The sequence below is a fragment of the Lagopus muta genome, chromosome 27, assembly GCF_023343835.1.
Source record: "Lagopus muta isolate bLagMut1 chromosome 27, bLagMut1 primary, whole genome shotgun sequence".
Classification (NCBI taxonomy): domain Eukaryota; kingdom Metazoa; phylum Chordata; class Aves; order Galliformes; family Phasianidae; genus Lagopus; species Lagopus muta.
Window position 1 is genome coordinate 3,002,860 of NC_064459.1, and position 23,671 is coordinate 3,026,530.

The 23,671-nt window shown below is 47.6% G+C and overlaps 1 protein-coding gene across 6 annotated transcripts in view; it reads right to left on the minus strand.

Moving 5' to 3' along the window:
• PPP2R2A (protein phosphatase 2 regulatory subunit Balpha) overlaps nt 1-22,605 on the minus strand; it is a 36,619-nt gene extending 14,014 nt beyond the window's left edge. The window contains exons 1-4 of one of the 6 annotated variants that reach the window (XM_048928021.1): nt 22,553-22,605; nt 21,996-22,062; nt 19,651-19,714; nt 16,404-16,478 (exon numbers count right to left, since the gene is read on the minus strand). In XM_048928021.1, the coding sequence (XP_048783978.1) occupies nt 16,404-16,478; nt 19,651-19,714; nt 21,996-22,062; nt 22,553-22,569 (223 nt within the window). In that variant the 5' untranslated portion in view covers nt 22,570-22,605. Of the gene's footprint in view, nt 1-16,403; nt 16,479-16,602; nt 16,772-17,068; nt 17,121-18,412; nt 18,534-19,650; nt 19,715-21,870; nt 22,063-22,552 lie in introns of those variants that run through there. The other 5 variants (XM_048928024.1, XM_048928022.1, XM_048928025.1 and 2 more) reach the window with 5 other exon arrangements.
• Between the last annotated feature and the right edge of the window lie 1,066 nt (nt 22,606-23,671).

The following is a 23,671-nucleotide window of genomic DNA, read 5'->3' on the forward strand; positions in this document are numbered from 1 at the left end:
GAAAACACCCCCTGCATTCCAGCCTCATCCCTAATTTATGTGCACAGGGGGGAAGGGAGCCCCAGGATTCTGTAAGTTACCATGACCAGTTTTACTATTGACTTCATTTCCCTTTTCTCCATTCACTTTCAGGAGTGATTCTCCACACTCATCCCATCTCTCAGAAGTGACCAGGCAACAAAAGCAAAGGCAGCCAGGGGAAGGCATTTCAACTGCCCAAAGCACTTCTCAGGAGTCATCCCACGCTGCTTTTTAAAAGATCTTTGCTAGGAGAGGGCATTAAAAATATACCATTTCTTGAGAAACACGGGGATGGGATGGAAATACATGCAAGACAGAAGGAAAGAAAGGGACTGTCTTTTGTGGCAGTGCCATGAAGCAATGCAAGGGGCAGCTGGTTACGTGGTCCCTCCTAAGTACCAGCCTGCAATACTGTTGCACACGAAGAACACACAAAGCACCCAAACGCAGAGGGGAGGGGAGTTCCTATGATCCCCAGCTAGCTTTGTGCTGGAGCTGGCCCTACCAGAGTCATACACAAACATGCAGAAGCCAGAGATGCAGTTCAAGCAACCCAGTTGGTTTTGTTGGCCTCTGAAAGTCTGGGAAACCTACACGCAGGGAAAACGTTCAGAGTATTCTCCAACCCCAGAGAACTGCTCGTCCTCCAGGCCACTGTGCTACAAACAACAAGCACATCACTAAAAAGCTTCTTTCCCAATTTCTCCATTTCTTCTCCTCTTTCCAACCATGCCAAACTTTGAAGGAAGAAAAATAAAGCAGTCTACGTAACAGACAAGTCCCAGTTAATTACAAGTTCAACTTCGGATTTGAAAGCCTGACCTATTTACTCACTGTTATCACATACCTTACCTTTAACTTTCTACCCAGTTCCCTAAACGAAAGGCTGGACCCCTCCTCATTAAGAAATAGGAACTTGAACCTTGCTGGCACTGGTTTGATGTATGGCTAATAGTTCTCCAATAGTTTTACTAAGCTCAACAACCAGAGAGAAAAACAACCCCAGTCCATCTGCTCTGCACAAAGGCAGCTGCTCCTGTCTGCAAAGCAATTGCAGTGACATTAAAATTGCAGAAAACAGAACTGAAATAGAATTAAATCTCAAGTTCTTTTACAGAAGTACTACCTGTGAAATGGAACGATAGCTGAACATACAGGTGAAGCGTTTTAGCGAGGTAACAGCAGAAACAGAACAATCCCTTCCCACCAGCACACAGCGCCTTCCATCCGGGAAGCCATCTCCTCAAGCTCCCCGATTGCTGCTTTCAAACCAACCCTGTTTGAAGGCACTTCACTGAAAGCCCACCAGCGGTCCACACAACAACTGAAGCTGAGCAGGGAGCAGCACCCTGAGCGCTTCATTACTTCGTGTCATCAACACCGCTGCGCCTCACTGGGCTGCTGCTGTTTGTGGCTCAGCACTGCCAAGCTCCCACAGCCCCACTCAGAGCAGGTTTCCCCAGCATTTAGCACCCATTTCCTTTACGTCCCACCTCCAGAGGAGGCAAGGGCCCAACCAACAGGCCTACTGCAACTTCCACAGGTCACAACACACACCACAGAAAGGCATTACCATCACCTCACACTTTTTTGAATGACCTGCCACACATCTCAGTTACACCAGGCAGCTTTTTGCTCAACCACCTGAACTTCATTTGCTGGAGGCAAGAGGGAGAAGAGGAACAACCCCACCTCCAGAGGGCACAGACGGCTTTGCAAAACACCACTGTGCTCACAACCAACAGTCAACTGCATTTCTGTCCATCTGTACAGCGAGTTCACACTTCCAGCGACAGCTCCCTAGAAGTGACAAGTTGGTAATGCTGAGACAGAAAGGAAACGTGTTTAAACCTCAGCCCACCAGCTTCCTCCCTGACTACAGAGGGAAATTCAATGTCTCCAGCACACACAGCTCCAGGGCCCCTGTGGTGGCACAGGGAAAACAGGACGAAGTCAGAGCAGCCCTGAGAACAGGTGGGATGGATGTGCAACAGCTCAGTCACTGAAAATGACAAAGTTAAATGTTTCATCTCTGTGAAATGAGTTAAAGCATTCACAGATCAGTACAAGCTTTGGGAAAGAATTTTTAAGCCTTAAATTGATTTAGAAGTTGATCACTATGGACCTGGTGAAGCATCCGCTGCACCACAATTACTGCAACCACTGGACTGCATCTGACCACAGGGGTTTTATTCCTGCTCACCGAGTCTGCAACTGTGTTCTGTAATCCCCTTTATGCACACAGCAGTCACTGTACATTTAGAGAGGAAAAAAGCTAGAGGTGAGCAGCTGAGAAGAATCTGAACAGCTGTCCCAAAGCCGTTCCATCTAATTAAAGCACTAAATAGAGTTTGGGGGCTGTTTTTATTTTTTTTTAAACCCCAAATTAGTTTATTAAAAAGAACTTCAGAAATTACTGTGAAAATCTTCTAGTAAACTCATAACAGCGGATAGAAGAATGTTCTCTCAACAGAAACAAATGCAAAGTTGTTTGGTTTCCAGGTAGAAACCCATTAACCCTCATCACCCTGATTAATTGCTTTCTATTTTTAAACCTTGAGAAAGGACATTTCTGCAGCTCCCTTCAGAACACAGGCACATCCCACCTTCCCAGAGGTGGAGCAGCACAGTGACCACAGCTGCACCTTCAGCCGTCGAGGCGCTGCACAGCAGCACAGCTTCCAGGAGCCCAGCCTTCCTGCAGCAGCCGAACGCCGAGCACCAGGGACCACCGAGCTGCAGCCAGAGCACACAGCCGTGCATTCACCACACATCGGCCCCGAGGCAAACACAACAAAAACACCCGCTGTCACGGCGGCACAGGCATCAGCACCGCATAGCTAGCAGGCAGGGTCAGACTGCTCCAGCAATGTGAAAACACAAACTGTGGAGCGAAGGGAGCGCTGGGGGCTGTTTTCAAGTCCTCTGGTGGCTGCCTCACCTGTGCTCTGAGAACGTTCTCTGCACACACCTGAGCCGATCTACCCTGTGACCCACCCTGAAACTGCAGGGAAAGGAAACCTTTCCAGAGCCCTGCACATAAAGAGGAAAGAGGCTCTGAACATTACCCAGTTGCTGCAAAACGGAGAAGCTATCGGGTCAAAACAGAACCGTTCTTCAATTCAACCAGCTAGACCAGCATGGCAATACCACCAACTCAGTAAAAATGGGCTGCTTAATGCCTAACAGGAATTTCCTACAGTCTCCAAAGGCATCTTCTGTCCTGCAGCTTCAAATACTGTTGCTGGGGATCTTTACAACACTCTCGGAAAGCCTCGTGAGCCTCAAGGCAGTCCAAGAGTTTTGCAAAAGGCCTCAAAATCCAAAACTGAAGAAGGAGCCTGCTCAGGAAGACAGCCGAGACAGTCCCCTCTTCATGCTGTTTGGTTTTTCCTTTAAACAACATCCTAAAGAATCTACTCAAGTGAGACTCTATGTTAATTTATGAGCTCAGCAAACATATTTAGAAAGACCACCATACACACACATGCAAAATTTTACTTGGAAAAAAGCTAGAGCACTCGCTCCTAATCCGCATGCTTCCCCAAACTCCAGTATTCCTTAAAATATGCCAGGAAGTGCCTATTTGCTTTTCCTATTCACACTAATTCAGGTCTATTGTTGGCTGAAACAAAGGTCTTTCAACCCGCATCACCCGTTCCCAGGACATTTGACACCGGTTTATTAATATCATAAACAGAAGAGCCACAAGTGGCAGAAATCCAGGCCCACTCCTGGTACCCGTCTTAAATAACCTCAGAAAGGCGGGTGAATAAATCCCACCGCTGGTGGAGCTGCAATATTTGTTCACAATTAGGAACAAGCAGTTAAAGGTCATGGTTTCTCCTCGGCCCGTTCTGCACAACGCTGCAGAACACGTTCCCAAGAAACTGCTCAGCTCTGCCCACCAGAGCACCGCCTGCCTTCCAACAAAAAAGTAACCAATGGCAAAAACCAACATTTCAGCATTTTCAAATACCAGCCAGCTGCTTGACGTGAATGCTGCTGTGGGGCTGCCTTCCAAGTCACAAAACCCGGCTGCTGAGAGCTTCCAGCCTGTGAAATTTGCATCTGCTTGGAGGTAAAAAAGGGGAAGAGCCAACGGGGCCTCCTGCTGGGACAGCACAACCCCTCCCACTGAAGGGCTGGGACGACCAGGATGATCAAACAACAGTTGCTCATCTGAGCAACATCACTCCCAGAGGCTGTGCGCCCCTACACTGAGTTGCTCTCTAATACTCCATTAGAAGGAACGCTTGGATGTGAGAAAAAAGAACAGAACAGTGCATCATCTCTGCTTCATACATAACACCTGTATTTGAAGAAAATCTGAGCGCATTGCAACTGGAAAGCTTTTTCCTTCTGAAAGTATCTATTAAATACGATGCCACCTAACATTTTGGATTTGTGGCTCCGGGACGTAGCTTCTCCCAGCATACAACAGTCACACCTCACCCGGAGGAATTAACTGCCCCTGTTAAATGCAGATAAAGCAATCCCAAACAGCACAGAACTCTGACAGCATTACTGACACGATAAATGATAGCGGCTGCCATTACAGCAGCGTCCCCCACACACAGAACAGTCTGCAGCAGCCCAGAACGCTCACATAACCAAGCCTTGACCGGTTTACACACACCAAAAACAAGATGAATAAGCACGTGCTCCTTGGTGCTGCAGCACAGCACTCGAAAGTCTTTTTTAACCCTAAGTGAAACCTGAGCTACAATGCAAGCCCAGTAGAACACAAAGCTCCTGGTTTGCTGGAAGGGAGGAGCTGGCAGTGCTGCTGTTCCCTGCGCCTACGGTGCATCCCTACCACTGAGGAAGCATCTAAAACACTCCTGAAAATGGAGCGATGACTAAGTGCACAGGAGTACAGGGCCTCCTCCATTTTGAACCTTCTTGCTCCATGTATTCAGTGTCGCAGCTCTGCACCTTTCCAGCACACACGAGTCCTTTAAAGAAGGTAACTGGACCAAGCAGTAACAAATACAGCCCACGCCGGTTACACTGCCAGTACTGAAACCCTATTTAGCTAACAAAATGTACACAGATTTATGAGATGCTTTCCTGGAAGATGATGACAGAAGGGTTAAGCTATATTTGTATCATGCAGAATTTACAGTTTCTTGTCCTTTATACAACTACAGGCAGATCAGGCATTAGTTAATTACAAGGGAATGAAATTAACCCAAGCAGCAATGATCTTTGTGCAGCTCTGCTGGAAAACCCGCAGCCCCGGAGCTCAGCTATGCATGCAGCTCCTTCAGGATGGATCCTGCTCCAACCAGCACTCCACATTTCTCATGTAGAACAATACTGACGTTCACATTATACCTAATATCAGGATTCCCCAAAATCTTTTAAAAGAATTAGTGTTACTGAAGCTTTATTTTTACTGAGATAAAGATAACATGCTGGCTCTGTAGCCCTTTCCAAGAACAGGCTAATTACTTCTTGTGGCAGAAGTGTTTTACTGTATTGCCAAGCTGTTTTATTTATACTTTCTCCTTCTTTGGGAACTGTTCTCAACATGCCTGGGAGGAACAAAGAATGTTCTCGAAACATCTTACACTCAGAAATACCATCTAGGTCCTAAAAAAGACAGACGTGTCAGCAGCTAAGCTGCTCTTCCCATTAAGTTATGCCCACTCCACAGCACCAAGCCCCCCCTCCTATGGATACCCAAGCAACTTCCCATCCAAGACCAGGGTGCAACCCCCACGTGCAAGTTTTACACCAAGCACGATTTTGAACATTATGAAAAAACATCATTCAAGAATACAGGAGGCGATGCTTCAAGCACACATTTCCCAGGCTGTTCACTGCCCCTGGATGAAGGCTTTTTACTAAACACCCATCAGCAGTAACATGGGAAGCTGGAAGCTTCGCATTAAAGGCGGCACTAACGAGCTCCCAAGGCCTTCCCAGTCTCTCTATGGTTCCACCCTCATTCTGTGCTGACAGCCGATAAACAGGTTTGATAAACAGGACTGAGCATAAGGCTGCAGAGCACAGATTGCACAAGGCCGAACTCACATTCAAGCTCTTTGACTCCTTTTAAATGAAGTTCTCTGCTTGTTAAAATATTCAGTAGCAACAGGCCTAGAGGGACAGCAGCCCTGGGAACCAGGTGAATCACTGAAGTGTTTACTCACCTCTCCAAGCTCAGACAGCTTAGAAGCTTCTCCTCAACACAATAAGACATCTTACTCAAGACAGCTCGCACCAATTAGAACAGAACACGCCTGCACCAAAACGGCCCTTCCATCACTTATCCAAGGGTGCATTCACTGAGATGGCACTGGAAAACCTGCACTACAAAGGGAGCTACGTATGAATTCACATCACCAAATGCCCGTTCAGTACGAAATGTTAAAAGGATGCTTTTATTTGGATGGCTGCTCTTTAAAAGAATCAATTGTTTCTACTTCATGCTGTATTTACTTACCACATGGCACTTGCTTGTATATTTTTTTTATTTTTATTTTTTTATTAAAATACCAATATAGCTTCCACACTACTGAGGAAAACACACCTGTTTCTGCCTGCATTTGTGCATTTTATCACCTTTTTCTTCCTTTACTTGAATCAGGTGATGGAGGAGCCCTTGAATTCACAGACTCACAGAACTGTAGAATGCCCTGGGTTGCAAAGGAGCACAACGCTCATCAGATCCAACCCCTGCTGTGTGCAGGTCGCCAACCAGCAGCCCAGGCTGCCCAGAGCCACATCCAGCCTGGCCTCAAATGCCTGCAGGGATGGGGCATCACAGCCTCCTTGGGCAGCCTGTGCCAGTGCCTCACCACCCTCTGCATGAAAAACTTCCTCCTGACATCCAACCTCAACCTCCCCTGTCTCAGTTTAAAACCATTCCTTGTCCTATCACCATCCACCCCCCCCCCCCCCCCCCCCTCCTGTTTATACGCTCCCTTCAAGTACTGGAAGGCCACCATGAGGTCTCCCCAGAGCCTCCTCTTCTCTAAGCTAAACAATCCCAGTTCCCTCAACCTTTCCTCATAGGAGAGGTGCTTCCAGCCCCCTGAGCATCTCAGCGGCCCTCCTATGGACTCGTTCCAAGAGCTCCATGCCATTCCTGTACTGTTCTGAGCTCCTGCTCACAGTCCCACACCTCAGCCCATGGAGGCATTCATTCCTCAGCTCCATCACAGCAGCCACACCGCAGCACCAGCCACTATCAAAGGCCAAGCAGCCCTCTCTGAAGACTTACTTCAGGTATTTTCAGGAGCTTGTTTGTGTTCCGAAGTATTGCAGAGCTATTTATGGAAAAAGTCTGCTGGAATCGCAGCCAGAATTTCAATAGGCTGCACAGCAAAGAAAAGCCAGTAGCTCATTCTGTTTGCAAATAATATATTTGGAAATAACACGCTGCACCATTGTTCTGCTTGGATGTAACAGAAGCCTCTGGGCAATGCCCTCCTTGATTTGTCACTGAGAATGCCAGCTAAGAGCATGGGAGCATCTCGACTTTCTTTTTTCTGAGGCCATTACAAACACACACAGCAAGTTAGCAGGACGTTAGGAAAATATCAGGATTTGACTGCCTTTTAGAATGAGCAAATGGAACTCTGCAGTCTGGTTGGCATTTCTGTTCAGCAGAAAGCAATTCCTGGAAGCTATCCTGCTGTTTCGCACTCTTCCCATACATTCTTTGACCAGAGCTTTTATTTCAGGGAAAAAAGCCAAGGCCAAGAATTCCTATGGCTCTTCATCTTCAAGTACTGCATTGTAGAACGTGAGAAATCTTTGCCTATCAGACACATCTGCTGCCTCCTGCTAAGGAAGGAAAATAAAAGGAGGACAATAAAAATAAGAAAAGCACTCTCCCTCCTCTGCATTCAGGTAGGTAAGAGGCACAGCACGCAGGTATTGCAGGCAGTGCTGAGGAGCTCACAGGTGCTGCTGGCGTTTGCAGCTGAGATGAACACAATTCTGACTATTAAGAGATTGTGGAATAGGAACTTCTGATAGCTTCACTCACTACAGACAACTTATGCAGGTGATACAGAATGGAACAGATTCATCTTAACACCTCTGTAAGGCAGGTCTTCATGCCACAGAAAAAAGGACCCTACAAATCTGAACAAAACACCGACCGAATTCTTAAGGGAGTTACTTTACATCTCACCTCCTCTATCTATAGATTAGGATCCTTTCTCTGATCTCAGAGAAGTTCTACAACAACTATAAAACCAAGGTTTGGAGCAATCAGTTACATGACCACCCCACACAGATCTCCAAGTGTCAGAAGCCCATTTGGACAACAGGCAAACCAGTCTTACAGATAAAGAACACAAAGCACCGAGGGCTGAAATGATTTACTGCCCTGAATCCTTACTCATATGATTGCCTTTCATCGCCTTACTTTTCACTCCCTCTTATCCCCTCAGGACAATTAAACATAAGTTTTAAACTTGGTTTAAAAACAACAACAACAACACAACCACGCAGTTATTCAAGAAATTTAAGCCCCATTCGAGAGATACTGTTTCAAAAGAACAGGAATTGCACGGCACCAAACAGCTTCCACTTTAGTAAGGCTTCTCCAACAAGAATCCCAGCACAAAGGTTACATGACAGAGGAGGGCTGTGCACATGATCTTCCCTGCTGACTTCTTCATAGTGACAGCAGCCAGCAAGAAGGGCAGGTGAAGCCAGAAGTGCTCCTACGCGGGCTGTGCTCCTCTGTGCCATCATTTTTTCCCCCATCACCACGCTTAATCCTCGCACAGGAACATTGAGTAACAGCACAGAGGTGACCTCAGAGCACAGTCACAGATGACAATTTAGATCAGAGATTTTCAGGAACAGCAGAGGGATGAGGATGTTATACAAGCAAGCAGGTGAGGGACTCCCAGGTTTGGGATGAGCTTCCTCATGTCAAGCTCCAGGGAGCCGGCAACGACCCCATGCAGTGCTCTGGTACTGAAATGCTGCCTGTTTGCTCTTTGCCAGTGACAAAACTGCTGGGCGATGTGCAGCACATGTCCTGCTCCAGTAACAGCACCAGTTAACCCTTCCCAAAGGGGCTGCTGTAGAATGAAGACGTTACCATCAGAAATGCATGCTTCAGCCAATGCCTCCAGAAGCAGCTGCCACCTCTACATAGCGAGCCTGGAGGGCAGCATTCAGGCTGCGCTGTGCCTAACTTCTCATCCCATGCCCAGGCCACATTTCAGTACAAACGAGCTTAACAGTAATTACTGAAAGATTTTTTTCAGTTCTTTCAATGTTTCTAAGTGACCCCATACATGATGCACTACGGACACTGTCTGATAATCTCAGTTTCAAAAGGAGGAGGTCCAGCAACTCTCGGAAGGGTCTGTCAGAACCAGACATTTAGAGTTCGAGATTAAAAAAGTATTTTAATAGACTGATTTTGTCTGAACATACACAGCTCTATTTCCCAAACTTGTCAAACCACGCAGCATTAACTGTACGCCTGGACAGCACGCAACTCCCAGAGCTCCAATGCAAGGCACTACCACCAAAAACACAAGGAGAAACATCCAAACAAAATGCATTCTGCATACCTGGGAAACCAACCTTTCTTACAGCACAACTCTTAAATCCTCTCTTCCTGACCCTGATTTTTTTTTCCTCCACAATTAGATGCAAGCCTATCTGCCAGAGGGGTTAACACATGACCCCAATAGGCTGGGCTCCTTAATGGTGCTATCACTTGTGGATTGCTGGGAGGAAAATACATTTTTCCAAAGGATGTCTGACCACATTAATAATTTCTCCTCCAGTGCTTACCAAAAGCACGAGAAGTTGGAAGAAAAAAAAGCTCACAGCTACTTTTATTTCTGTATCCAAATCACAGCCATGCACAGAAACCTCCAGGAGTTGCCTTCAGTAACGTTACCAACCTGTACTAACAACACCTTCATGATGCCTTGGTTGCTCTCAATACTACAAATATGGTCAGTCTTTATGGTGCTGTGGATTATAAAACAAAGAAAGGTCTGGAAAATATCCTTGTCTGGAAAATACCCTTAAAGCAGTAGAGAATTAAATATATATATCCATGAGACTGCTTCAAGAGCAGCATTTCCTAAGGAACACATGGAACGAGTTCGGTGCCATCACTAAGTGATGTTATTTTCTGGGGGTAAAACAGGACATCACAGGTTTAATTGCACACAGCAGCCTCGTTCTACAGCATCTAAATAATACATTAATTTAGATGAAGGAAAAACTCCAAACAAGGGATCAGTTTTTCAAATCATATTAAGAGCGATAAGACACAGCAAGAGATTATCATTCGTTAGATTATCTCAAGTGCTTTACTGTAAAGCAATCAGTAAGTAATCCAGCTCCCAATTAACTGCTATTCTTTTCTACGAGAAACTAAGCCATACTGATAACAAGAAAACAACCAAACAACAAAGCTAGTGACAATGCCAAACAAGTCCAGAATGGCTTCTCTTTTCACACACTGCTCGTGTGGATGCTGGGGGAAGAAAATCTGTCCTATGCACACTAGTTCTGCTGCAGATCAGCACTTCTGACATCCCAGTGATGGATGGCATTGAGCACAGCATTGCTGGGCGTGCTCTCACACGTGTGACTGGAAAAATCAAGGGCTGTCACAGTGCAAAGCAGCTTGAGCACTGGTGTGTTTCTCCATCCACACCAGGCAGTTCTGCACTCCCAGCCCCCCAGGCACATCTTCATCTCCCTCTCTTCGCACTCGCAGTGTCTGCACACCCACACATCCACGGAAGTTTCAGCTACCATTTAGTTCAGACTGAACTAAAATCCAGCCTGGGATCACCACCACAGCAGTGGTAGTTGATATATTTATTGCTGGCCTTCCAACAGCACAAAGCACATCTCAAACAGCACAGTTCCAAGTCCCTTCTGCTCATTTCGTTTACCATTTGCAACAGCACAGCACTTGGAGATCAGCGTCTTGTACTGACTGTACTTAAAGTCCTACAGGAGACTGACTCTCTTCCAGAGTTCCTCCTCTTCCTCGAGCTGCTTGATCTCTTTGCTCCATGCTGTCACAAGCACACAGCATTGAGAACCAGATCAGGGTTCAGTTCAGCTGAGAAAGAATCCAGTCAAAAGCACAGTTTTAAGCATTTTTCAGCTGGATCAGCTTCCCAGGCAAGTTCATTGTGCAGTTACATGAATGCTGGTGCCAGCAAAGTGGGAAGGAGTGCCTCTTTAAGCAGAAATGCTGCCAAACATGTAGCCATGGCCTAAATAGGCAAGTCAGAAGACAGCAGGAGAAAAAGAAAGGCAAACAGCACAGCTAGGAACACCCAGCTCTTAACTCTTACATCAGCACTGCATCTGCCAGGAGCTCTCCTGATTTTAGCTCTCCCCTGCACATGTTTTGTGAAGCCCACTGTGAGGATAGAAGTAACCAAAAGAGAACCTGGAGGAAGCACCTTTAAAATTCAAAGCCACAGAGCTGTAATCCTGCAGGGCTTCTCCAGACAGCAGAGCTGCGTTCCTTCGTATGGCTGCTGTCTGATCATTAACTGCTATATTTACGACACAGAAATAAACTAAAAATCAGATGGGAAAAGCAGCATTAAGTGCAAAAGATCCCAAGAGCAGCAGAATGCCACAGAAAGAAATAGCACAACACTGCTCAGCATGACTGCCAAGACATTTCAAGCTGCCATTTAAACCTGTTTGCAGTCCTTGCTCTTCTGAACTAACGCTGCTTTATGGGCACAGACAACTTAACCCCAGAAGTTAAGCTCCTCACTATAACTGCACCCCAATCTTTTGGGAGAGAAAGAACTCCTCCTCCCCTCCTACTGCATCAGCGCCTACTGCAGAACAGCCCAACCACTGCTTCCACAACAATGCCACTGTGTTTCTTCTGGGTGCTGCCCACAAGCCCAGCTGGGTAGGAGCCCTCCTTCCCCATGATCCCAGCAGCATCCCTCTATGCAGAGTCAGTCAGCAGCCAAGCCAACAGAACAGGATGTGCCACAGCCGCACAGAGGAGGTTCTGCAGCTCTAACCCCAGTAGTAACAGATGCGACTTGACCAGGAGAAAGTTTTCTGATAAGCCAGGAGAAGATAACAAACTTCACAAGGTGGTAAACTGCTCTTCACAGCAGTTCCCGTTCCTGACTTCGGTCTTCCTCACTGTTAATGGCAGCTATTTTGGTGTACTGAAGGCAAACCACCAGCACTGCTGAAGCACAGCTGCTCTGCAATTTGAAGTCAGCCAAAAATAAACACAAAACTACAACTGAAAGTTGTAACATACCTAGATCAAACAGAGAAAGCATTCCCAAACAAGAGAATTGTCAAGCCTTGTTCTTATCTCTGACCACATGCAATTTGTTCAGGGACAGAAATGTCAGGGACTTCATCTGCTCATCATGTCACCAACTGCAACAGCCTACAGCACCATAAAGAAACACAAATAAGCAACAGACCAGCAAAGAAGCACAGACCAGCATCAGAGCAGCAGCACCCAGGCACCGAGGAGTTAAACAACTTGTCAGAGATGATGGGTAATCACTCAGGGCCAAAGCTTAGGACTTAAGTTCCTGGCTTCCAGCCTTGGATGGAGACTATCAGACTTTTACGTATCTTTGGATTACACTTGAAAGAACATTTAGATAGAGCAGCTTGACTCTTTTCCCTCTGCCAAGTAATTAAACAAATTTGACTTAATTTGTTCTGAAGTATGAACTCATTCCATTAAGCCAGCATCCAGTTTTCAGGCAGTCTAGACTTACAGTTCCTAAGCTGTTTCCAAGCAGAGCTGCCACCATGCTGTATCTTGGAGAGCTTAACAGAAGAACAAAAACAAACCGTGCAACAAAGAAACAGAAGAAAATCTCTTGTCCTTTTCAGCAGCCATTCCCACAAAGGAAACTTCTAAGAAAATATGGTTATGTCTCCTTTCGAGCACTTCTGGACAGTTAAGTCTTACCTGCAGTGAAACAGCAATGGCACCGAGGGGACAACACTCAGGAATTACAGCTTATTGAACACCCTGACCACCGAACTTACAGTCTCTGCTTTCACCACCAGCAGAGTTCTGCCTGATCTCGTGTCCTGGTTCTGGATCCTCCAGAGCTGACAGAACAAGATGAGCCCATCTGCAGCAGGACTGAGCTCCAGCAAGACAAAGGTAAAATAGAGAAGTGAGGAAGGCTTCTGTGGAGCAACGGATTTGCTGTTTGAGAAGCAGAGACAGCAGGAGCTGCGATCCCCCTGCCCTGACACAATGGACAGCCACATGACAAAAAAGGCAGCCTTACTCCATCAGCTAGAATTAAACACCCAAAAACGTAATGAAGCTGACACTCAGATTTCAAACTCAGAACCCAATTTCTGCATCTAACCTCAATGTGACAGAGCCAGGCCAAAGCTTACAACCAAAGAGAAGCTCCATACACACTGAGAGGCTCTTCTCCACTGCTCCTCATGGAATCAAGCCCCTTCCAGTCGTAAAGTCTTTGCCAAAGCAGAGTGGCACAGAAAGGCCCTCAACAATCACCGCCACCTTCACTCCTCAGGCTTTAGTAACAGCTTCCCCCTCCTTTTCCTTCCATCCCTCGAAGAAACACTGTCACATCCACCCACCACACTGCACCTAGAAAGCCAAAAAATTAAGAACTGTCTCATATGACAGTTTGTGTTTCAGCCATCAAACCCACCAACACCGACCCAGAAGGAGCCACTCTGGCCAAAGCGCCTGAAGAGCTGCAGGTGCTCCTACTGCTGAAGGCGAGGAGCTCACACCTCACCCAGACGTGCTGGAAGCTGCATACCAGCATTCTCCACAAACTTTACTGGTTTGCTATTATTATCGTATTGTCACTGCTCTCCCTTGGCTTATTTATAGCCAACATTTCAGGGAGACTATCGGGTTAAACTTTACTGCTTGCTGCAATTAAGCCAATGCAGTTTTCCTGATTGACACTCCCTGGTTTACGTTAACTTTTCTATTTAAATATCCCAACATTCTATTAAGAACAGGAAGAAAACAGACAGTGAAACTCCTTCCATTTCAGTTTTGTTTTTCCCCCTTCACTTTCTGTGAGTGAAGTTCCAGTATTCCACAAAAGTCAGCTTTCTAAATTTGAGTTCCAATGCCATTCCATAAACCAGAAACCCACACCCTGGCACTGGCAAACTGGCACTGCCCTCACCCATAGAGGCAAGCAGAGCCACACTCATTAGCTTGCAGACCACAGCAGTTAAAGGACCATTGAAGTTTCAGACAGCACCGTTTTCTTAAGGTTTGGCTGTGGAGCCTGCCACAAGAAAGCAGACAGGGGAGGGAAAAAGGTCAGAGCAGGCTCAGAGCCACTGACAACTTGCCTGCTGGTATTCTGAAGGAGGACCAGAAGCATGCAAAACTGCTGCTCTAATTCTACAAGAACTACACAAGGCTCCATCTTGTTCAAGTGAGTCTAACTTAAAGCCAGAAATGTAACTTAGAAAAAGAAAAGGTTTAAGTTTTAGCTTGATGCACTATTAACTTTCACAGCAGCATTATGGGGAAACATTACAAAGCTCAGCAGGATTGCATGGAAGGTAAAACTGCATCACAGTTACGACAGCCGGCTCCCAATAAATTCCAGCAAGCATCCTGAGACCCAGACACCCAAAAGAGCTCAGAACTTCAGCTCCACAGATTACAACCAACTATAACTCCAACTCCGAGACCCTGTCCCAGGGTCAGATGCAGATGCAGACACACACACCAGACGTCCAGCAGTGCAGTGAAGCTCTGGGGTCTGCACTGTAAGCTGGCAATGACACCGAACTCTTCCCTGGATCACAGAACCACAAACCTATGTATTCCATACTCCAAAAAAAGTTCTGGAGAGCATCAGGACTGGCTTGCCAGCACTGAAGGCAGCTAAGCTCGTTCCCTTGCAGCAGAGGCTGCCCTGACCTCCACCTGGGCTCACAGCTCAGCTCACCCGCCAGGAAGCAGAAAGCTTTGCAGTCACCCCTCATGGTGCAAAGTATGAGGCCCTGCAGCAGCAAGGGAGCCAAGGACAAGCTGCTTCCTGACTCCTGCCTTCGCACATCCCTGTAAAAGCCACTACCGTAGTTCATTACTATTACATGCAGTCAGCGTGTCTGTTTTAATGAAGAATTATTTGCAAGCATCTGCCACACAACCATCACTCTTTCAGTATTTGCACCTTGAGGATTTAGCTTGATATGCAATAAAAATAAAGGTTAGAAAATTTAAACTCGATCAGAGGAAAAACTTACTGCTTTTAACAGTAGTTCACAGCTCGTGCCTCCAAAGATACTTTCTCAAAAACTCTTAAGTTAAGCCTTAAAATAAACTAGCAGTTTTCTTGCTTCCAAAGGCCATCCTTCAGCTCACAAAGTGACAGCAGCCTTTTAAAGCACCTTGTCTGCCACATGCTGTAGCTAATAAATAAAATCAGACTCTTATTTTCTGCCTTTTAAAATTCATCTGAAACACACAGAATGGAGAAATAAAGGGAACTGCAGCTACTGCCCTGCTAAACCCAACATTCATCTCACTTCTCAGCAAGTCAAAGCACTGGGGATCATTAAAGAAAAGTTACAAACTGCATAATTGACAAGGCCAACTGCCTGCAAAAAAACAAAAAACACCTCCTGATCTTACAGGTTGTATCATGCAAACTTGTGGCCAAATGCACTGAGAAGTCCAGAACTTTCCCAAAGCAGAGAGGAATGCAGAAGCATTGCCCACAGCACGAGCAGCCGAGGAGGACGCAGCAAGTGGGACTCCTCCAAGGATGCCCAACCAGGTAACAGCAAGCACATCTCATGCAGCCACTATCAGAAGCAGCCATCTTGGTAAGAGATGACACTTGTCACTGCCAGCCCTGCTGCGGTGTATTTACGCAGTTTCCGTATTGTTTCTAACACAGAACCCCCCCCCGTCAGCTTCGAGGTAAGCAAGCACACAAAATATTCTGATTTCATCCTCCTCTGGTTCATAGAAGCTGAGGAGATCGGGAAAAGTCACTCCATCTTTATCAAATACCTGGATCTTCAAAGAATACCAAGATTAATTAATTGCTACACCACCTCCCTGTGGAACGCAAGCATCACGTGCCCCACTTTGCAGATCAGGAACAACAGAAAGCAAAAGCTGAGTGATGGGGAATCTAACAGTTTGGGAAAACAGCTACAGTGAGCACTTCAGAAGGCTGAATGGAGTCCTTCAAAGCACGAGGAGAACCCTGCTGGTGTGCTCTGATCCTGACTAGAGGGCTCTGAACACACATAAATGTCCATCTGCTGTACCCAAATTGCATATGATTGAGATTGGAAAGATTAAGATCTGAAGAGCAGCTATAGGAAGCTGGGGGGGAAAAAAAGATACTCTGAAAGATTGCTCTTACCTTCTGCTACATCATCATCCACAGCACCTTTCACCTGAGAAAAACACCACTGAATGTCATTTCCTCCTCCGGCTCCTGAAAAACACAATACAAAAATGAGACCCCCCAGCACAGCAGGAGCCGCCAACCAAAGCTTTCAGACAACACTGCTCACACCCACTTCCTCAGCAGCGGGGCTGGCACGGCTGCCCCTCCCCACCTTTTCCCTTTACAGATATTGTTTTCGTCCTCAGCAGTTTGCTGGCATCCAAAGCAGATTTAGAGGGAAAGAGCAGAGGCAGAAGTGGACGGGAGCAGCTCGCAGGGCTCACACAGCTGGCACCAAACCCACAGCGGGCACTCAGCACCAGCATCCTATTTCAGAGAGCTGCTTCCTACTTTAGAAATCAGAGCCCTCTCCCAGCACACACAAAACTTGGTTGGTAAGCGGCCGAAAAGCTCTGAGTTCTCAGAACATTTCACTCGACACAAACCAAGCATGCCAATCATTCCCTCCCCTTCCAAAAGCCCCGAGCTGAACTTACATGCTGAAGGCTAAAGAAAATAATTCTACCACAAGTTTAGCTCTCTTAGCAGCAGTAATGAAAGCAATTATCAGCTTAAAAAAAAGCAGCAAACCCCAGCAGAAACACAAAGCAGCAATGCGAGGTAATGAGCTCTACTACCATAGAACACGGATCGGAGAGAAAACTTCAGGAACATCCCTGCCCCGGTGGGAGGCGGCGACTCATTTGAACCCTGAACCAAAACACGCACAAAAACCACCACCCATTTCTTTTGCACTGCATTCTGAGCAAATCACCGCCGGGCTGAGGACACACAGGAAGGGGCTGACATGGGCCTGCCCTGCTGCCTCACCATTTGTGTTTGCTTTTTTTTTTTTTTTTTTTTTTGGCAAGCCAATGTCAAAATGGAACTTTTCCTCAACGCAATTCAAGCAGCCTGAGCAACAGATGGCATTTACACGTTAATCCAGAGGGCTGCAACCGCTCCTGGCACAACAAAGAATGCAGAAGGGATTTCACCCCTCTCCTATATCCATCTGATGGGTTAAAAAAAGAGCAAAAGAGGTGGGAATTCGGAGCTCAAAGCTGTCCTTCCAAAGGCAACCCAGCGCTTCAGCGACGCTGAATGCAATCGGTGGGTGCTTGCTACTCGCTCTTTCCTTCCTGAAGGATTACAGTGAAGCAAAGCACGCAGCCGGTGAAGGCTACAGCAGCACTCAGCTATGCCAGAGATGCCAAAACGCCTTTATCAGCAACGGGGCTGCACCCACATCCCCCCAACTCCGCACAACCCGCTCTCCTCCTCCTCCTCCTCTCCAACCTCCTCCTCCGTCATTCCACGCTGCCATGGTGCCTGCTGCTAAGAGGTGACGGCTTGCAAGAGAAATCAATCACTGCCCTCTTTGCACGATGGCGAAACGCTGCCTTTCGCACGGCTACCGCGAACCGTGGCATTTTCTCCGTTTATTTTTAATAAAACAAAAAGAGGAGGGCGGAGCGTGGGAGAGCGGCGGAGGGAGGAAGAGGCGAAGCACAAACCGGCACGGCCGCCCTCGCTCCGCTGGAAGGGCGATGCAACCTGCAGGAGAAGGAACGCGTTTCCAAACGCAACTGCCAGGAAAAGTGAGGAGGAAGAGATCCCTCATCGCACGCAGCAACAGAGCGCTCCGGGATGCGAAACGGGGAGCGAGCAGAGAAGCGACGAGAAGGGACGCCCCGAAAGCCCGCGTTCCCGTATTACAGCCCGTCACTCGCAGAGCTGCGCCCGCAGCCCCAGCGCCAAGCGGCCGGGAGGGCGGCGGGCAGACCGCCCAACTTCCCCGCCGCTCCCTCGTGCCATTTTCAGGCAGGCCGGCAGGAAGGGACGCGGGGCCGGCCGGGCAACCGTCGACCCGGGGGCGGCTCCGCTGTCGCGGCCCGACCACCGCCGCCTCCCCTCCCCACCCGGCCGGCCGCAGCCCCACCCGCGCCCCCCGCCCCGCGGCAGCCGCCCCTTCCCCTTACCTGCCATGTTGGGCTCGCGAGAGCGGCCGCGGCGGGTCAGGCGGGCTCGGCGCTACGCGGCGGTGCCGGCGGTGCCGCGCTCGGGGCGGCCGCGGGGGGCGGATGGCGGCGGATGGCGGCGGATGGCGGCGGGGGTGCGGCCGGCTCCGCTCCTGGGGCTGCCCCCGCTCCGCGCCTCGCTCCGGCCCCCCCCCCGGCAGCTCCACTTTCAAAATGGCGCCGGGCGAGCTGGGGGTGACGTCACTCGGAGGGGGGGCAGCGGGGCGGGGGGGGCGGGGCGGCGCGGCCCTGCGCGGCTTCCGTAGGGTTGTGTCGCTCCGCGTGTCCGCGCTCCGGGCGCTGCCTGTGCTTTGCTCATTCATTCCCTTTTTTTCTCCTTTTCCCCCCCCCTTTTTTTCCCCCTCCCCCCCACCATTTCCTTGCGCTGCCGTCGCACCCGTGCCTCCCCCGCCCTCCTGGACGCTCTCCATCCCACCCGCACCCTCGAGCTCTGATTTCACCCAGGAGCCCTCGCTGCCGTTCCCCCCCCGGAGCCATTTTTAGCTGCCTTTCCCAGCGCAGAGCCCCGGCCCGGCCCTCCTGCACCCACCGGTCCCGTAATTAACGCACAGCGCTGCGGCCATCGCTTCGGCACCATCTGTTGAAGACCTCGTGAAAGTCATCGGTTGGCAGATATTTGTGCAAACGCTGCCATTCTTGGCCGGCAGGGCAGGGTTTGCTCATCCAGGTTGCGCTTTGAGCATCATGAGCTCATCCCGCAAACTGGGCACTCCGTCGATGTGCCTCCACGCGACTCTCCCACACTGCTCGTGCACTTCCAGCTCAAAGACAGACTGCTCAGCTCCTCGTCAACCACAGCACAACACAGACCATAGAATGGTTGGGAGGGACCCCAAGGATCATTGAGTTACGACCCCCTGCCGCAAGCAGGGCCACCAACCTGCAGACCTGCTAGCCCAGTTTGCCCAGGGCTCCATCCTGCTTCCCTTGGAAACCTCTAGAGCCAAAGCATCCACAGCCTTCCTGCATTTGGTGCACTGAGCACTCCCAGACAAGCTCCCCATGCCTGGTGCACACCAGAAACCCAGAACCAGTCCAGCCTGCGGGTTGCTTTGTAGAAAAGCATCTTTATCAGTACATTCCTCAAAGGCCATGCGTGCACATCAAACAATTCATGGGAACAAAAAGCAGTATTGGAACTCACCACATATGGTGTGTGCTTTAGAGAGGCAACTCACCTAAGTTTGGGAATATCTGGAGCCACATTTTTTGCTTACTCCATTTTGAGAACAAGGCAGAAACCTAGAGAAGCAAACACATTGGAAAATGTCCACAATCAAGAGCTCCTCCTGGATCACCGTGGTGCTGAGGGCCTTCCCTTAACACATGGCCCACATTTCCCAGAGCTCGGAACAAATCCACCCAACTCTACAGATCTCTATTTTCACTTTATTCCAGAGCTGGCACAGAAGCTGCCATCCCTCTTGCTTCAGGCTCCCTTTAAGCCATCCTCACCCCTACGCAGAAGGAACTGTTCCAAGAGAAGCCCCATTTATCCATTGCATTCTGTACTACTACTGTAGAATTTGGCCCTTGTAGCAGAACGAGCATTGTTGAAAAGGACTTGCAATTAGCTCTGTAATATAAATTAATGAAGCTTTAGCACATACCTTACAATTAGAACAAAGTTCCTCTTAGAAAAGTTTTAATATCACACTGCCAGAACGAAGGATCATAATTCCAACATTTCAGGTTTTTGTTTTGAGCTAACTGAGCTATAGAACATAATGAAGTATAATAAATAATTAACATTAAATCACAGCCACGGTAATTAGTAAGACATCTTGGGAATCACAGCCTTTGCTCGCTTGGCAATTCAGGCACACATGTTCACCATAGCATTAATGGTTGGGGCAAATTAGCAGCAGCATTTTGCAGCCTGCACGTTTGTAAGCACATACAGAGGACCCTTTGATTTCACTGCAGTTTAAGCATTTCTTCAGGTGCTCTGGGGAGATGGTAACTGCGAGATGTTCAGTTTACACACAACCAACAGCACAAAGCTTCCTTGGATGTTTGTTCTAATTATGCTTGAATCATTAATTCTTGCTACACATTGAACCCCTTGAATTCAGAGCAAAGGGCCGCATCCAGGAAATGAGAACAGTGCAGGGACAAAGACTCACAGAAAAACATCTCCAGTTGCTCATTAAGGACCAGTACACAGACAGCAGGCAGCTCACAGCAGCATCAGGAGCTGCAGAAGTTCAAACAATTTAAAACTGAAATGTGACCAATGGCCAATTAAAAACTACACATCGGCGTCAAGACACTGATCAAACAGCTATGGCCCCAAGAACTATATCACCAATCCATTTTCTATCTGCTTCACTTTCCTAGTAATTTGACCCGCTAGACAAGACTATAATGAATTACAACAACTCACTTCAGAAATAAAGGGAGTAATTATCACCAAAATTATCACTGGAATTGAGTAATAGCTGGGTCACTGCAAGTTAACAGCAGGGCGATGCGATTCGTTCCTGCTGCAGTTCCTTGGGACTTCATATGGTCTGAGCACAAAGTATCTCAGCAGTAGAGGTTTCTGCTGCTTTTTGGGAGAGCAATGCTTGTTGGCATTCACCCCACATTTCCCCATTCTTGATTTCACGTGACTGCCTCTATGCACGTAGCCACTTAATTAACAGCCATTATCAAAACAGCACTCTGCCTTTAATGCTGCCAGGTGGAGCTCCACACAAGAGGTCAGGCAGCCCCTGCTTTTTGATAAGCAAGCAGCTCATGCCATCTCCAAAGTGTCAACTTCATTGGATTAAAGCTCTGCTATAACAAGGGAAGCCTCAGCTTTCTCTTTCAAGAATTACACAGAATTTTTTCTTGTCTCCAGTCTGGTGCAAGCAAACTGAAAGACTAATTAGACTTGGAAAGAATTTTGTGCTTTCATTAAAGTTGTAGTTTGCAAGACCGGTTTAAAACCAGCTCTGAACTTGATCTGTTTAGAGCAGGTTTAGATTGTAACGGCTGAAACCACAATTTGCAAAATATTAGTTTAAAGGATTGGTTAAGCCCAATTTACAGAGGATTTGCACACCTGAATTTTGGCAGGAGATTTATTTTAAAGAACTTAAAATTCTTTAGATTCTATCTCCTGAAGAATTGCAGGCAAGAACGCAAGGAAAGCAGGGCTTCTGTGAAAGAAAAATGGTGCTGGAGGTAATGGGCAGGAAGCACCTGTTGGGGGGTAGCAAAGCGAGCGTGTTTTAATTAGGAGGCATCCCAGAATCTTCTAGCTAAAAGAAAAAAATAGTAGAAGAGATGGCTAGCTTGACATCCATCCAAAGCTACATTCTTACCACCTTCAATTTTCTCACTAGGTTTTGGTTAGTTCTGGTTGCTTCTAGGGGAAGGTGAATCTGACCACAAAATAAGAGACTTACGATGGGAAATTAGCTTGAAACTGAAAGCATGGCTACAGGGCAAGAGAGGAGATCCACCTGACACAGGCTTACTGCTTCTTATCATCTGCTAGGAGGGATTAACAAAGCATGCAGTTCAGGATCACCTGGAACCTCTTCAGCTTCAAATCTTCCACCTCAGGGTGATTTGATCTTAAGCCAGAGCTCTGAAACCTGTGAGCAGCAGAAAACAGACCACATAAACAGCAAAATAAGACCAGAGGAAAACAGAAATCTTAAACTGAGCACCAGAAACGCAGAGCAAGACATCCAGAAAGCACTTTAGTCTGGCGAGAGCAGTTGAACACCAGACTGCATTGCAAAAAAAACCCTTTCCCTACTGGGAATATTCTCAGCAGAGCTGCTCTGTGCCTGAGGGCAGAGCTGCCACAGCCTTTCCCAGCCCCAGTTTTCACCACTGATGCAGAGAATCTCCATTCCTCAGCTTGAAAATGCACTTCCTTTGTACCACTTCTGAAGATGCTCCAAAGCAGATAAATCCAAACACACAGAAGGATTCAAAAACTATCTGCTTGGCTGCTGGAAGAAAGAGGATTAACGTTCCTCAATCTTGGAATACATTGAGATACAGCGAACATTGCAGTAACACAATCTTTACAAAACATGATTTTCTGGAAAAACACCATTTTGTGCAGAGACTTAACTGAGAATCTGCTGCATCACCCAGGAGCACAGAGCAGTTCCCAGGTGAGAAGGGCTTTGCTCACTACCACCTTAATGAGGCACTTGGCAGGAAGGGGAGGAGCTGAGACAAGAAACATGAAGGCCATTGCATTGCTTTTTGTTTTTTTCCTTTTTCTCTATTTTTTTTTTAACCTCTACACTCCTGACCTCTATGCTAAAATTTTTATTTTGGGGGGAAGGGTCGCAGTGGTGTTGAGGGAGCAGAATTGCTCGTTCCTCACTAGTGAACTTAAATAGGTGATGTTAGTAATAGCCTCAGAAACCTCTGTGAAACAAATCCCCTTAACAAAGGCAGGAAGCTGAAGCAAGCGTGTTACAAACATTGCTATCTGTGGGATTTCCCTGTTACCTTTAATAGTGGGGTTCAGTGTCTTCTATTTTAGATCCTTCCTAAAGCAATGTATCTGTATGCATTAATTAACAAGCTGTTACCCTTTGCTGTGTGTTGGAATCACTACGCCTGCGCAGGTTTATTTCAAAAGGCGTAAGTAAATAGAAGTCTTAGTTTGAGTGCTGCAGTTATTCTCTGAGTATCGCTGAAGCTGTTGATAAAATGTATATAAAAGCCAGTTGATCTGAAAAGCTCCCCTGGCTCTATGGATCTGTTTTTCTGCTACTTTAACAGGACTTTGCAGTATGGAAATTAACTGCCAGCTCCATGGGTTCCATCTGACTGCGCCAGGAGAAACGTTCCTGGAACGCCACGGGTTGTGGGGAGAGATGACTGGATATAATCTGGATAAAATGCCCTTCCAGTCGTTAGACTTGAGTATTTTTGCTCTTGATCCTCACCTCTAGTGAAGCCTCATGCTTTTGGTGTCTCGTGCACAGAGGGTGGTTTTAAACTGAGACAGGGGAGGTTTATGTTGGATATCAGGAGGAAGTTTTTCGCACAGGGTGGTGAGGCACTGGCACAGGCTGCCCAAGGAGGCTGTGGATGCCCCATCCCTGCAGGCATTTGAGGCCAGGCTGGATGTGGCTCTGGGCAGCCTGGGCTGCTGGTTGGCGACCTGCACACAGCAGGGGATTGGAACTGGATGAGCACTGTGGGCCTTTGCAACCCAGGGCATTCTGTGAT